This window comes from Podarcis cretensis, assembly GCF_951804945.1.
Source record: "Podarcis cretensis genome assembly, chromosome: 15".
Classification (NCBI taxonomy): domain Eukaryota; kingdom Metazoa; phylum Chordata; class Lepidosauria; order Squamata; family Lacertidae; genus Podarcis; species Podarcis cretensis.
The window spans coordinates 2171500-2185236 of record NC_137185.1 but is presented as its reverse complement, the minus strand read 5'-3'; the positions used below and the strand labels follow the sequence as shown (position 1 = coordinate 2185236).

At 49.4% G+C, this 13737-nt stretch overlaps 1 protein-coding gene across 2 annotated transcripts in view; it reads left to right on the top strand.

Annotated features, from left to right (window-relative positions):
- The window catches only part of SSH2 (slingshot protein phosphatase 2), a 132488-nt gene that overhangs the window by 35546 nt on the left and 83205 nt on the right, over positions 1–13737 (top strand). For both annotated transcript variants that reach the window (XM_079955397.1, XM_079955396.1), the window contains exon 2: positions 13601–13644. In XM_079955397.1, the coding sequence (XP_079811523.1) occupies positions 13601–13644 (44 nt within the window). The remainder of the gene's footprint in view (positions 1–13600; positions 13645–13737) is intronic.

Genomic DNA, 13737 nt, shown 5'->3' with positions numbered 1-13737 from the left:
TGGCAGAAAACCCAGCCTGTTGTTTCTCTTTCAGGGAAGCCAACTTTCTAGTCCTCGTGCTGCAAATATAGGCCGGAAGTCACGTGGGCCGTGCAGACAGGTGGCTGGGCAAGGTTTTTGGGTTCTGAGCTCAGGCAGGGCTGTTCCTAGGCCAAATGGGACCCCGGGGGAAGAATATCCTGAGTGTGCCCACATCCTTCCCATTGTTCAGCTTTGGGAAATGGTGGCGCAAGCCTTGCTTGCGATTGAAGACAGCGGCCTGGGTGGTTAAGCAAGAGCTTCGCGGAAGATGTGGCTTCTGAAAAGGAAATCATAAAACATTCTCCTTTAGATGTGGTTGGAGAGAAACAGTTTGCCAAGTTTCTCTCTCCCCCCCCCCCTCTCTCTCTCTCTCTCCCCCCTTTTCCCTCCCACTGTGACTTTCCTCCGCTGTCTATCCTGGAGAACAAGCGCGTCATTTTTCCTTTGTACGTTGATGGTGCTGAGACATATGAACATAGGAAGCTGCCTTATACTGAGTCAGGCCGTTGGTTCATCTAGCTCAGTGTTGTCTACACGGACTGGCAGCAGCTCTCCAGGGTTTCAGGTAGCAGGGATGGGATGCTGTTGGGGATTGAACCAAGGACCCTCTGCGTGGAAGGCAAGAGCTCTCTCTCAGAGAGAGGTGGTTGTGCTTTGTCTGCTTCCATGCATGTATTCCCCACGGTCAAGTTGTGTGTTATTGGGGAAGTGACGTAGCTCAGTGGTAGAGAATCTGCCTTGCAAGCTTGAACATCCCAAATTCAGTCTCCAGCAGTATCTCCAGGTGTAGGTTTGGGAAGGACCCCCCGTCTGAAACCCTGAAGAATGCTGAGCTAGATGGACCAGTAGGTATAAGGCAACTCACTCTATCTATCTATCTATCTATCTATCTATCTATCTATCTATCTTCTAGGCGACATTTTTCCACCTTCGCCGCATCAAGCAGTTGGTCCCTTACCTTTCCCGCCCCGACCTGGCCACAGTGATCCATGCGACAGTCATCTCCAGGCTTGACTACTGTAATTCGCTCTACGCGGGGCTGCCCTTGAAGCTGTCCCAGAAACTCCAGCGGGTGCAGAATGCTGCAGCGAGGCTCCTCACGGGGTCTCTGCCATGGGAGCATATTCACCCAGTGCTTTTCCAGCTGCACTGGCTCTGGGTGGAGTACAGGGTCAGATTTAAGGTGCTGGTTTTGACCTTTAAAGCCCTTCATGGCCTAGGACCCTCGTACCTAGGGGACCGCCTCTCCCTGTATGCCCCATGGAGAGCCTCAAGGTCCATAAATAGCAACACCCTAGTGGTCCCGGGCCGTAAGGAAGTTAGATTAGCTTCAACCAGAGCCAGGGCCTTTTCAACTCTGGCTCCGGCCTGGTGGAACGCTCTGCCTCATGAGACCAGGGCCCTGCAGGATCTGATTTCTTTCCGCAGGGCCTGTTGTTTCGCCTGGCCTTTGGCTTGGAGCCAATTTGATTCCCTCCCTCTCTTTTTTCTTTTCCTTCTCCTGCTACGATGAGGCTAAATTTTAATATTTTAATGTTTCAATATTTTAATGTTGTATTTTAATTTTGTTTTTAAGTTGTAATCATTCAACTTGTTTTTATTATTGCTTGTAAGCCGCTCTGAGCCCGGCCTTGGCTGGGGAGGGCAGGGTATAAATAAAAATTATTATTATTATTATTATTATTATTATTATTATTATCTAATTATCTACCTTTATTGGTTAGTGCCTAGGACTTGCCGATCGAAAGGTCGGCGGTTCGAATCCCTGCGGCGGGGTGCGCTCCCGCTGCTCGGTCCCAGCGCCTGCCAACCTAGCAGTTCGAAAGCACCTCCGGGTGCAAGCAGATAAATAGGGACCGCTTACCAGCGGGAAGGTAAACGGCGTTTCCGTGTGCGACTCTGGCTCGCCAGATGCAGCTTTGTCACGCTGGCCACGTGACCCGGAAGTGTCTCCGGACAGCGCTGGCCCCTGGCCTCTTGAGTGAGATGGGCGCACAACCCCAGAGTCTGTCAAGACTGGCCCGTACGGGCAGGGGTACCTTTACCTTTACTATTGGTTACTTTCTCATGTCAAAGGCAACTGGAAGCAACTTGTAACAAGACAAACAAACAAAACCCCACATAGATACCTTAAAACAAAAACAAACAAACCTTAATACATGGAAAATACATGAAATACATCCCACCCACTCTAAGATGCCACAGATAGAGGCCAAAGGCCTGGTTAAAGAGGAAAGAATTGCCTGGCACCTAAGATATATACTGGTGGTGCCAGGCAGGCCTCCCTGGAGAGAGCATTCTACAAACAGGTAGCCACCGCAGAAAAGGCCCCGTTCTTGTGTTGCCACCCTCCGGACCTCTCATGGAGGAGGCACACAAAAAAGGGCCTCCAATGATGATTGCAGGGTCTGGGTCAGTTCATATGAGGAGAGGTGGCCCTTAATGAATTGGGGTCCTGAGCCGTGTAAGGCTTTATGGGTCAACCAGCACTTGGAATTGGGCCCAGAAATTGTTTGGTGACCACTGCAGGCAGGCTAGGCTCAAACTGTCCCCCCCCCCCCCAGTGAGCAACCTGGCCACTGAATTCTGCACCAGCTGAAGTCTCCAGACTGTCTTCAAAGGCCATGCTCCATTTAGCAAGATCAGGACCACCCAAGGCTCACGACCTGGCATGAGAGCTGTGTGTCAAAATCCTCGATGGGCTTCTCTCACTGGAGAAGGCTTTCAATGCCTGCCAGCCATAATGGCTGTGCTGTACCTCCGCTGCTGGAGGCAATGATGCTTCCATATACCAGTTGCTGGAAATCTCAGGGGTGGGGAAGGCTCTTGTGCACGGATCCTGCTTGTTGGTTTCCCACTGGGGCACCTGGTCAGCCACTGGGAGAACAGGATGCTGGACTAGATGGGCCCCTTTTGGCCCGTCTTACATCCTTACAGTGTGTTGCTGGCTCACTGTTTTGATGTGCTCTCGAGGGCCAAACAGCCAGCCTCTCCTCTGTTGCCCTAGCAAATAAAAACCAGCTGCCTGGCTGCTCAGAGGGCTTTTTGTTTTGCTGCCACCTCCTTGTTCACCCGAAAGGGTTGGGCTCTCTCAGAATCACACACCTTTCTTTAAATACCTTCTGCTCTCTGCTGGGGTCCTGCCACTCCATCTAGGCAATTCTCTAGCCAGCGGTTGCCTGGATACCTTCCTCTCCTTGTTAACCCAGCAAAACTAGGTAACAATTTACTGCCTTTAATTACACCGTTAGAATCGCCAGGGTGAGATTTTTAACAACTGGAAGAAAACCTGTTTCCTCATACTGCTGCTGCGTCCTGCGCTCCTCCCTTCCTCCCACCCTCAGCGAAATGCCGTGGTGTGGATCTCTCGTCCATCCTATGCCCGTCCCTGACGGAGCTGGACACTTTCCACCACTTCCCCAAAATATCACAGGAACATCGGAAGCTGCCTTAGACTGAGTCAGAGCACAATTAGACTTTTGTTCATTCCATGATTTTCCCTTACCCTTCTCTAACCGCATAAAGCCATCTTCTTTTCTTTTAAAAGCAGATTTGTTCTAGGGTGATAGGATTTTAGTAGAACCATACAGTTGAAAGGGACCCCAAGGGTCATCCATTCCAACCCCCTTCAATGCAGAAATCTCAAGTAAAGCATTCGAGAAAGATGGCTCTCTGACCCCTGCTTAAAAACCTTCAAGGAGGGAGAGTCCACTGCCTCTCGTGGGAGTCTGTTCCGCTGTTGAACAGCTCTTACTGTCAGAAAGTTCTTCCTGATGTTGAGTTGGAATCTCCTTTCTTGTTACTGGGAGCCATTGGTTCGGGTCCTACCCTCTAGACAAGGGGTCAGCAAACTTTTTCAGCAGGGGGCCAGTCCACCGTCCCTCAGACCTTGTGGGGGGCTGGACTTCAAGGGAAGTAATAGTGCCACTGTATTCTGCTCTGGTCAGACCTCACCTGGAGTACTGTGTCCAGTTCTGGGCACCACAGTTCAAGAAGGACACTGACAAACTGGAACGTGTCCAGAGGAGGGCAACCAAAATGGTCAAAGGCCTGGAAACGATGCCTTATGAGGAACGGCTAAGGGAGCTGGGCATGTTTAGCCTGGAGAAGAGGAGGTTAAGGGGTGATATGATAGCCATGTTCAAATATATAAAAGGATGTCACATAGAGGAGGGAGAAAGGTTGTTTTCTGCTGCTCCAGAGAAGCGGACACGGAGCAATGGTTCCAAACTACAAGAAAAAAGATTCCACCTAAACATTAGGAAGAACTTCCTGACAGTAAGAGCTGTTCAACAGTGGAATTTGCTGCCAAGGAGTGTGGTGGAGTCTCCTTCTTTGGAGGTCTTTAAGCAGAGGCTTGACAACCATATGTCAGGAGTGCTCTGATGGTGTTTCCTGCTTGGCAGGGGGTTGGACTCGATGGCCCTTGTGGTCTCTTCCAACTCTATGATTCTATGATTCTATATTTTGAAAAAAAAAGAACGAACGGATTCCTATGCCCCACAAATAACCCAGGGATGCATTTTAAATAAAAGCACACATTCTACTCAGGTAAAAACATGCTGATTCCCGGACCGTCTGTGGGCCGGATTGAGAAGGCGATTGGGCCAGATCCGGCCCCCGGGCCTTAGTTTGCCTACCCCTGCTCTAGAGCAGGAGAAAATGAGCTTGTTGCCTCTTCCACATGACAGCCCTTGCGATATTGGAAGATGGCTCTCGTATCTCCTCCTAGTCTCTACTTTACCAGACTAAACAACTCCTTCAACCGTTCCTCATCTGGCCCGGTTTCATCTTGGTTGACCTCTTCTGCACACCTTCCAACTTGTCCATATCCTTCTTAAATTGTCGCTCCCAGAACTAGACACAGGTGTGGCCTGACCGAAGCAGAATAGAGTGCGACTATTACTTCCCTCGATTGGGACACTGTGCTTCTGTTGAAATGTATTGATTTTAATGGCCCAAATCTATGTTTTACGGTTTACAATTGAATCTCCCCCATGAAGCATCTCGCAGGCGCTCTTACAATCCCAGCACCCCTGTGGGAATGACTGTCTTAGAGGAAGTTCTTTCTGCACTTATTAAATGGGATTCTGGGTTCTGGAAATGGCAAGCCATGTCTGTTTGTGTGTGTAATAGAGAGGGAGATAGGAGTGGACGTCATTAAGATCAGAAAGGTTTCTTCCGTTGCTTCAAAGTTTTTAGCTCTGATGGCTGAAAGCAAAAAAAAGGGCAGCCCCTTCATGAAAGAGAAAATGCCCCCGTTGACAGAGCAGTCTTCTTTGTTACATCTCTGCGACAGGCGGGACTCTGCATCGTTGACCTTAATATGCTAATTTGTGGCGCAACGTAGTAACAAAGAGTGCGTTGGCGGTCAGCGAGTGCGGCCAGCTGTCGTTCTTTTTTTCGTGTGTGTGACCTGCATAGGGTATCAGTAAAGTGTGTCACGTACTGGGAGAAGTTGGAGACTGGAACGTCTGGGGAGCTGTGGCAAAGGATGGGTTGGGTATTCATGAATCATCTAAAGATTCTGGGTTCAAAGAGACACAGAGGCCAGCCCAGCAGGCTGTCAGTCTGAGAAGGAAGTCTCCATTCTCCAAAGCAGGAACTTCAAGGGGAGAGTCCGGCGTGAAGCCGCCAAATTGAAAAGTTATCGAGAGATTTGATTCCATCCGCTTGGGGCATGAATAAGGACGGTAGTTTCCTCTCTCACCACGACAGGCAATAATGAACTTGACAGCGCTAGGATGGTTGTGTCAGTCACCCCTTTGCTGCTGTTGTGTGTGTTAGTTGAATTGCCATTTGACACACCCTATATTGTTTGCAACTCCCCCATCTTTATCACTGTATGTAATGGGCACGCTTAAGGAATTCGATCTTGGCAAATCCAGTCGCAGGCTATTCCGCTTCGTACCTCGTCGGCTTGGTTTCCCACCAGCTTTCAGCCTTCCCCAAATGTTCCAGTGCCATTTCCAAAATATTTGTGTTTCTGAGAGAGACTAGAAATGGCACTGTTCAGCTAATTCATTCCCGTAGCTGGGGCAGGAAACCCTCCTCCTGATTCATGCCCACAGCAGTCAAAATCAAATTTCTCTCAAATTTTAATCCACGCTGGACTTTCCCCTTGGAATGGAGATGGCTTTAAAAGGAGATTAGACAAATTCATGGAGACTGCTATTAGTAGCTACTAAGCTTGATGGCTCTGGTTTGCCTCCACTGTCAGAGGCAGCAATGCTTCTGAACCCCACTTGCTGGGAATAGCAGGAGGGGAGTGCTGTTGCTCTCAGTTTCTGGTTTTCCAGAAGAGGCAACCAGTTGGCCATGGTGAGAGTGGGATGCCGAGCACACCTCCAACCAGCCACAGCCATTGGCTCCAAAACATCTGCAGGCCAGCAGGAGGGCACAATGGATCCTCTGCTAACGTTCAGGGTGTCTGTGTGTGGACATGGTAGGAAGGGACTGCTGCATCCCGGTTTCCAGCTGTGGGTTGCACAACATGCCCTGAAAACTCCTGGGCGAACTTCCCGCTGCTTCTCCGGCCTGGGAGAGTGCAGGGGGAGTCAGTTTGGTCCCTTGGCTGCCCTCCTTCCTGTGGGCTGGCTACGGTCCTTGCGGTGTGAACTTGGGACCGTGGCTTATGTTTCAGCGCTGGAAGCAAGGACCTCTCAGAGGCTTCTGGTGGTTTTTCAGGAATCCAAGCCCCGCGCAACCCACCAGCCAAAACAACTACTTTACGCATACCCCAAAAAGTTGTTTGTGTGTATGTTAAATCCCTTTTTGGCCCACCCTTATTTTCCTTCGTCCTGGGCAGTGTCCAAAAGGGCTCTTGTTTCAGCAGGGTGGTTGTTCAAATGGTTGGGCGTCAGGCAGCAATACAGTGTTACCTCAGGTTACATACGCTTCAGGTTACATACGCTTCAGGTTACAGACTCCGCTAAGCCAGAAATAGTGCTTCAGGTTAAGAACTTTGCTTCAGGATGAGAACAGAAATCTTGCTCTGTTAGCGCGGCAGCAGCAGCAGGAGGTCCCATTAGCTAAAGTGGTGCTTCAGGTTAAGAACAGTTTCAGGTTAAGTACGGACCTCTGGAACAAATTAAGTACTTAACCCGAGGTACCACTGTACTTTTTCGTGTAAGCGGTTAGAGAGCTGGACCAGGGTTCAAATGATTCCCGCTCAGCTATGACTCAGCTATTCCCTACTTGGGTGACTTTGGGCCAGCTGCTGCCTCTCTCTGCCCCAGCCTACCTCACAGGGAGGTCAGGAGAATTGTGTCTGCCACACTTGAGCTCTTTGGAGAAAAGATGCATTATAAACAGTGCTTTTTCCTGGGGAAAGGTGGTGGAACTCACTACAAAATTTGTTGGTTTATTGCGGGCCCAGTAGCAGTGCCGCTGCTCCCCCCCCCCCAGCAGTTGCTAAATGGAAGTTGTGATTAATAAACTCAGGCAGACAATGATCTGGATTACAAATGGCCACAACTTTATTGATTACAGATATAAGTGGGTTTTTGGCTCAGGCGAAAGAATCAATGATTTGATTTTAAAAAGGTAAGGGAACTCAGTTCCCCCAAGTTCCAGCTCAGAAAAATGCCTGGGTATAAATGCAGTAGCAGTGATAGTAATTATGCAGATAGTATAATATAGAGGTGCCAGTTGGGTGGCATATTTATTTCACGAAACTGAGTATAAAAAACAACAGCCCTCAAATAAGTTTATAAAAAATGATGAAACAATTAAATCGTCGGTAAGGGGGGAAAAACAGCAGTAATTTAACACTTTGAGAAAGTTTAAATAATAACAGGCTAAAAACAGATTGAGTTCACCCGCAAAGGCCCACTCCTCCATTGTCTCCAGAGACAGACGGATGCCAGCAAACAACAACAGATTAAAAGTCGCACCAGCTTTCCAAACGCCTGCTCTTCTTTTGCTCTGCCTTGGGGGAAAGGCCATAGCTCACTGTTGGAGCACCTGCTTTGCATGCAAAGAGGTCCCCAGCATCTCTCTCCCAATCCCCAGAGAGCCGGCCTTGCTGCCAGTCACTATAGAGAATACTGACACTGTCACCTTCCTGTCTTCCTATTTAAACCAGCCTTTCGTTCAGAGCCATGAGGACTAGAACCTTGTTTTGCTTTTAGTGCAAGGGCCGCAGTTCGATTTCCCAGCGGCATCTCCAGGTGTGGGGCTGGACACTTCTCCTGTCTAACTGCTGCTACCAGTCCATGCAAATAATGCTGAGTTATCTGCCCAGTGTTCCATTGATAAATCGTTTCTGAATGAAGGGCATCTTCTTTAACCCCCTCCCTCCCAACCGAATAAGAAAACAGGTGAGGATTGACACAAGGGTCTCCTTCCCCAGACTCCTCTGCCCTCCCTGTTGTCTCTGCTTCCCTCTAGTGGTGTAACCTGAAATTGCACTCCAAGGCTCGGCCATGCTCTGACGGGCCATTTTTCAGTTTAGGGAATTTATGAGCTTTGCTTCAACCTTACAGTTGGTGTTGTGGGGATAAGGTGGCACGTTCGGAAAGGATTGTCTTGGAAAGGAAACTTAGGGTGCTGCCCTATGTCAGGTGAGGCCAGTGGTCCATCCAGGCCAGTACTGTAGACACTGGTTGGCAGCAGCTGCATGCCAAGGTCTCGGGCTTAGAAGGGCCGTTCCCAATGTATACAAACTGACACCCCCCCTTTTGAAAGAAGAACCCAAATTTGCAGCTGCCAATAATTCAACCTGGCAGCAGCATTGCGGGGGTCTGGACTAGATGTCCCTTTGAGTCCTCCTACAATTCTGGGATTCTGTACCTTCTGCATGCAAAGAACACCTGTCGGGGAGATGGGGGACATTTCAGCTCTGCTGAAAGACCAGGAGGGCGAGAACAACTTCTCCCTACGCCCTTTCTTCACACTACATGCATTGTTTTATACATGCCTGTTAAAGGGGGACCCCTGACCATTAGGTCCAGTCGCGGACGACTCTGGGGTTGCGCCTCTCCTCTCGCTTTACTGGCCGAGGGAGCCGGCGTACAGCTTCCGGGTCATGTGGCTAGCAAGACTAAGCCACTTCTGGCAAACCAGAGCAGCGCACGGAAACGCCGTTTACCTTCCTCCCAGAGTGGTACCTATTTATCTACTTGCACTTTGATGTGCTTTTGAACTGCTAGGTGGGCAGGAGCAGGGACCGAGCAACAGGAGCTCACCCCGTCATGGGGATTTGAACCGCCGACCTTCTGATCTGCAAGTCCTAGGCTCTGTGGTTTAACCCACAGCGCCACCCGCGTCCCACATGCCTATTACCCCCCCCCCAAAAAAAACCCTAATCTTATTTCTAAATGCAAAATTCCCAAATGGTGGCACCTTTCCTGGCTGAGGAGTTTTAGCAGCCTCTTACTGGTCATTGCACCTTTAGGGGCAAGTCTCCAGGAAATTCCAAACAGGGGACATCTCCCCTTCCACCCGGTCCCCCAACACAGAAACTTCCCTGCAGGATGTTTCCCACCTCAAGATGCACAACCTTCTTCCCCAAAAGCTGACTTGAGACCCTGGAACATCGGGGGTTACTTTATACGGAGACAGACCATTGATCCGTCTCGCGCAGTATTGCCCACACTGGCTGGCAGCAGCGCCTCTCCAGGGTTTCAGGCAGGGAGTCTCTCTCTCTCTCCCAGCCCTCCCTGGAGATGCTCCTGGGGATTGAACCAGCAACCTTCTGCATGCAAAGCAGAGTCTGTACCACCAAGCCATGGCTGTTTTCTTCCTGACCTTAAATGGTCACGTTTCCAAATATCTCATCCTCTCCGCTCCTTGGTGCAGGGAAAAGAGGGTGCTTTTCTTATCTTTTCCTGACCTCCGATGACTATCTCTGGCACATCTTACGTCAAGGCAGGCCTGCTCCTTGAGAGTGTGTCAAGCCCAGATAATTTAAATGCTCGGCATACTCTGTGGCGCGGTCCCGTAATTTTTATCCGGCTCCCAGCCTCTCCTGGCCGTTCCTTTCTGTGGCCAGAGGGCTTGTTGCAAAGTCCTGCTCATGTGGCTCCTTGCCTTTTCCAAGGCAGAAAGGATGCGGCCCACATACTTGGGATGGCTGAGATGGCCTATAGTCATAGCTGGGGGACAGATGAACTGTGTTCCCTCTTCCTTCCCCCACACCAATGCTGTTGACTTATCCAGAAGTTTATGTCTTTTAAGGAATCTGATATTACAAAACGCCATACACCTTCTTTTTAAATGCAGTTGTGCCTTAACCCTAAAACTAAAAATTGGGGCAGATGGAACTCTTAAAATAAATAAATTGTAGGAATGCAACAAGGATTGATTGATTGATTGATTGATTGATTGATTGATTGATTGATTGGCATCCCACGGTTTTCTACCTCTCATTTAAACCCCACCAAACACCTGTGAGGTAGGCTAGGCTGAGAGACCTAGTGACTGACTCCAGGGTCACCCAGTGAGTTTCATGGCTGTGTGAAGACTTGAACTCTGGTCTTCCAGGTCCTCGCCTGACACTTTAACCACAGCACCACGCTGATTCTCCATAAAACTGCCTTTCCCCAACCTGGACTGAACTCTCAACAACTCCCAGCCAGCACAACCTGTACAGGCAGCCAAAGGAAAGAAAGAATCACAGAACTGTAGAGCTGGAAGGGAAGAAAGAGTGTAGAACTTTGATTTGAAAGTGTTATTTGCACCAGGGGTGTGTGTGTGTGTGTGTGTGTGTGTGTGTGTGTGTGTAGTCAGAGACATCTCTGGGCAGGCTGTTGGGGAGTTGACCTCGCTTCCGATCTTTTGTTTAAGAACATAAGAAGATTCTTCTGGATCAGGCCAATGGTCCACCTAGTCCAACATCCTGTTATCTCAGTGACCAGCCAGATCTCCTAATGGGAAAGAAACACTTTACTGCTTGATTCCCTCCCCCTTATAAGTACACCCAATCCTGTTATAAGGGGGTGGAACTTATGTACCATCTCTCATTTACAGAACTCATAAAACTCAAAAGCAGTTCAGAATATGCACAAAACCTTTAAAAGCAACAAACGGCAACCATTTAAACATCCAGATTGTCATACGTTATTGCTTCCACTAAGAGCTTAAGCAAACCATGATTCTGTCAGCCTCCCAGCCCCCCCCCCCCTCCAAGCCATCTCTGTTTGGCCACCAGCTAGCATGAATTTTAAAAAGGATTAGACAAATTTTTGGTGAAAAACCTGACAATAGCTCCTAGACACAATTGCTATGTTCTCTCCAGATTCCGGGAATCACAATTGGGGAGGGGGGAGCACTGCCCTTAGCCTCGGCTCCTGCCTGCGGGGGCTTCCTATGGTGGCACCTGGTTGGCCGCTGTGAGGTCAGGATACTGGGCTCCGTGGCCTGATTCAGCTGCAGGGCTCTTCGGATGTTCTTAAACGTGGAAGACTGGTGATATGAGCAAGGTGGGTTTAGCGGCTTCTCTGCTCTGCTCTGTGGCCTGATGGGGAGAAAAAACCTTCCCCTCCTCTGCCTCTGATGCTTCCCAGAATGCTTTGGGCTGCCGGGCATGCGCTCAGCTGGCAGAACACCCTGACACCTCGTTGCGGGAACTGGGGCTTGGCGGCTCGCAGAGGGAAAGGCACTTGCCCTGCCAAATGCGAGGCCTCACTGCGAGTCCCTGCCCTATATATTAAAAATTATTTGTTCACACAGTTTTTGACATCTGGGATGTGTTTTTTCTTTGGTTGGGGGAGGGTAGAGAGGGGAGAAAACAGCCTCACCAGATGTGCCTGGCTGTTCCTCCGCCTTTGGGGAACATTGAAGAGGAAAACGAAACGCACGTTAGATCCGCAGGCTGGTGCCTGGAAGGCTGAACCAGCCTTGGACATCCTGCTCTGGCTGCCAGTTAGTTTCCGGCTCAATTCAAGGTACTCACATTTGTGTTTAAAGCCTGAAACGACTTGGGCTCCACATACCTGAAAGGGCACCTCTTTCCCCTTGGGTGCTGAGGTCAGCAGAGGGGGTCTCCTTGGTGGTTGCGCCACCCTCAGAGACTTGTGGGGTAGCCCAGGGGGAGAGGGCCTTCTCTGTGGTGGCCCCTAAGATGTGGAACTCCCTCCCCACAGCGCTGCACCAGGCATCTTCCTTATCCAGCTACTGGAAGATGCGGGAGATGGCCCTCTTTGCCCTGGCTTTGGACACTTGAGGCTGCAGCTTTTTAGGACCCACCTTATTTTTGTGATGATTCATTGTTTTAAATTTCTTTTACTATTGTGTCTGGATGCTGTGACCCATCCTGGGACCTTAGGGCGAAGGGCAGGTGATTAATAATAATCATAACTGTGGCTGAAATGCCAGCAGGTATAGGCAGGTTTTGCGGCAGTTCTGGAAGTCCTTGCTGTTTGCCTGTTTGAAAGAGGAAGGTTTTGGTTTTAGAACAACCACATAGAAGCCCTAGTCAGCCTAAGTCGGGGTGGAGAGCTGGCTGCCCCAGACCGCAGGGTCCCAGCAGCCAGGGAGGATGGAAGCTGGAATGCAGAAACATCTGAAGAGGTGTGAATTTCCGTATAAACCCCACAATTTGTACGATGGTACAAAGCTGGGGAACATTTTTATCCTTGACCCTGCCCACTGCTAGCATGTGGCCCTCGGAAAGACACTTGTGCTGGAATATGGCCCTCAAGCTGAAAAGAACCTGGATGCAATTTCTTTTCCCTACAGAACTAAGTTTGTGCTTCACTCTGCTTGGGGAGTCCAGGCAGGTTTCCACCTTCCGCCCCTTGCTAACTTCAGCGTGTCAGGGTTTTTGTGTTTTATTTGTGTGTTTGCTGAACTTCCTGGGTTTCTTCTGACACCTTTTTAATTTTCCTCTGAAAGCATGCTGCGCCTCTTGTGTGCTCTCCTTGGATAGTGGGGGTGGGTGGGATGGATATTCCCTTCCAGATATTCCCCATACTCTTCCAGCAGTGGCCAGGAGGGGGCATTAAAACATTTTGTTGTTATTATTTATCATTTTATTTATATAAAAAAAATTTGCATACTACTGTGTCATTAAAAAAACCATCAAAGTGGTTTACAGCAGTAAAAACATACAATAAAAACCATTAAAAAGTTGAGAACACAACCACTAAACATTGTGGGAGGATATATTCTTAATTGCCTGCATAGGCCTGGCAGTAGAAAAAATGTTTCAGCAAGTGTTTAAAAACTGGCACGGGAGGTGCCTACTAAATCTCTTTTGGCGGAGAGTTCCACTGGGCTGGGCTGGCAACACTAAAGGCTCAATTTCTCATTGTTTTCAAATGTGAACTCGGGAAATGGCCTAAGATGCTCCTGCAGGTGAGCTCAGGGATTGAGCTGAGTTCAGGTGGTCCCTGACCTAAGATGTTCAGAGCTTTGTAAATCAACAGAAGAACCCCCCCCAACCCGCTTTTATCCTCTCAACAACCCTGCAAGGCATAGGTTAAGCTGAGAGAGCTTGATTGGCTCAAATGAGAACTTTGTGAGTGAGGATCCGATGTCAGGTCCTGGTCCAACGCTCTTAACCGCAGCAACACGCTGTCTCTTAATCTTAATAAGCACCTTAATCTCCCTTTTCTCTCCTCTCTTCTGCGTGCAGGAGGCGGACAGTGGGGAAGATGACTGCCGGTTCCAGCCCAGAAGGTACGTCTTGCACCTGTATACATTTTCTTGTACCGTTTTGGCTGCCCTCGATTGCCGCAGCCCCACAAATAGAAAGCACAGATACCTGGAGAT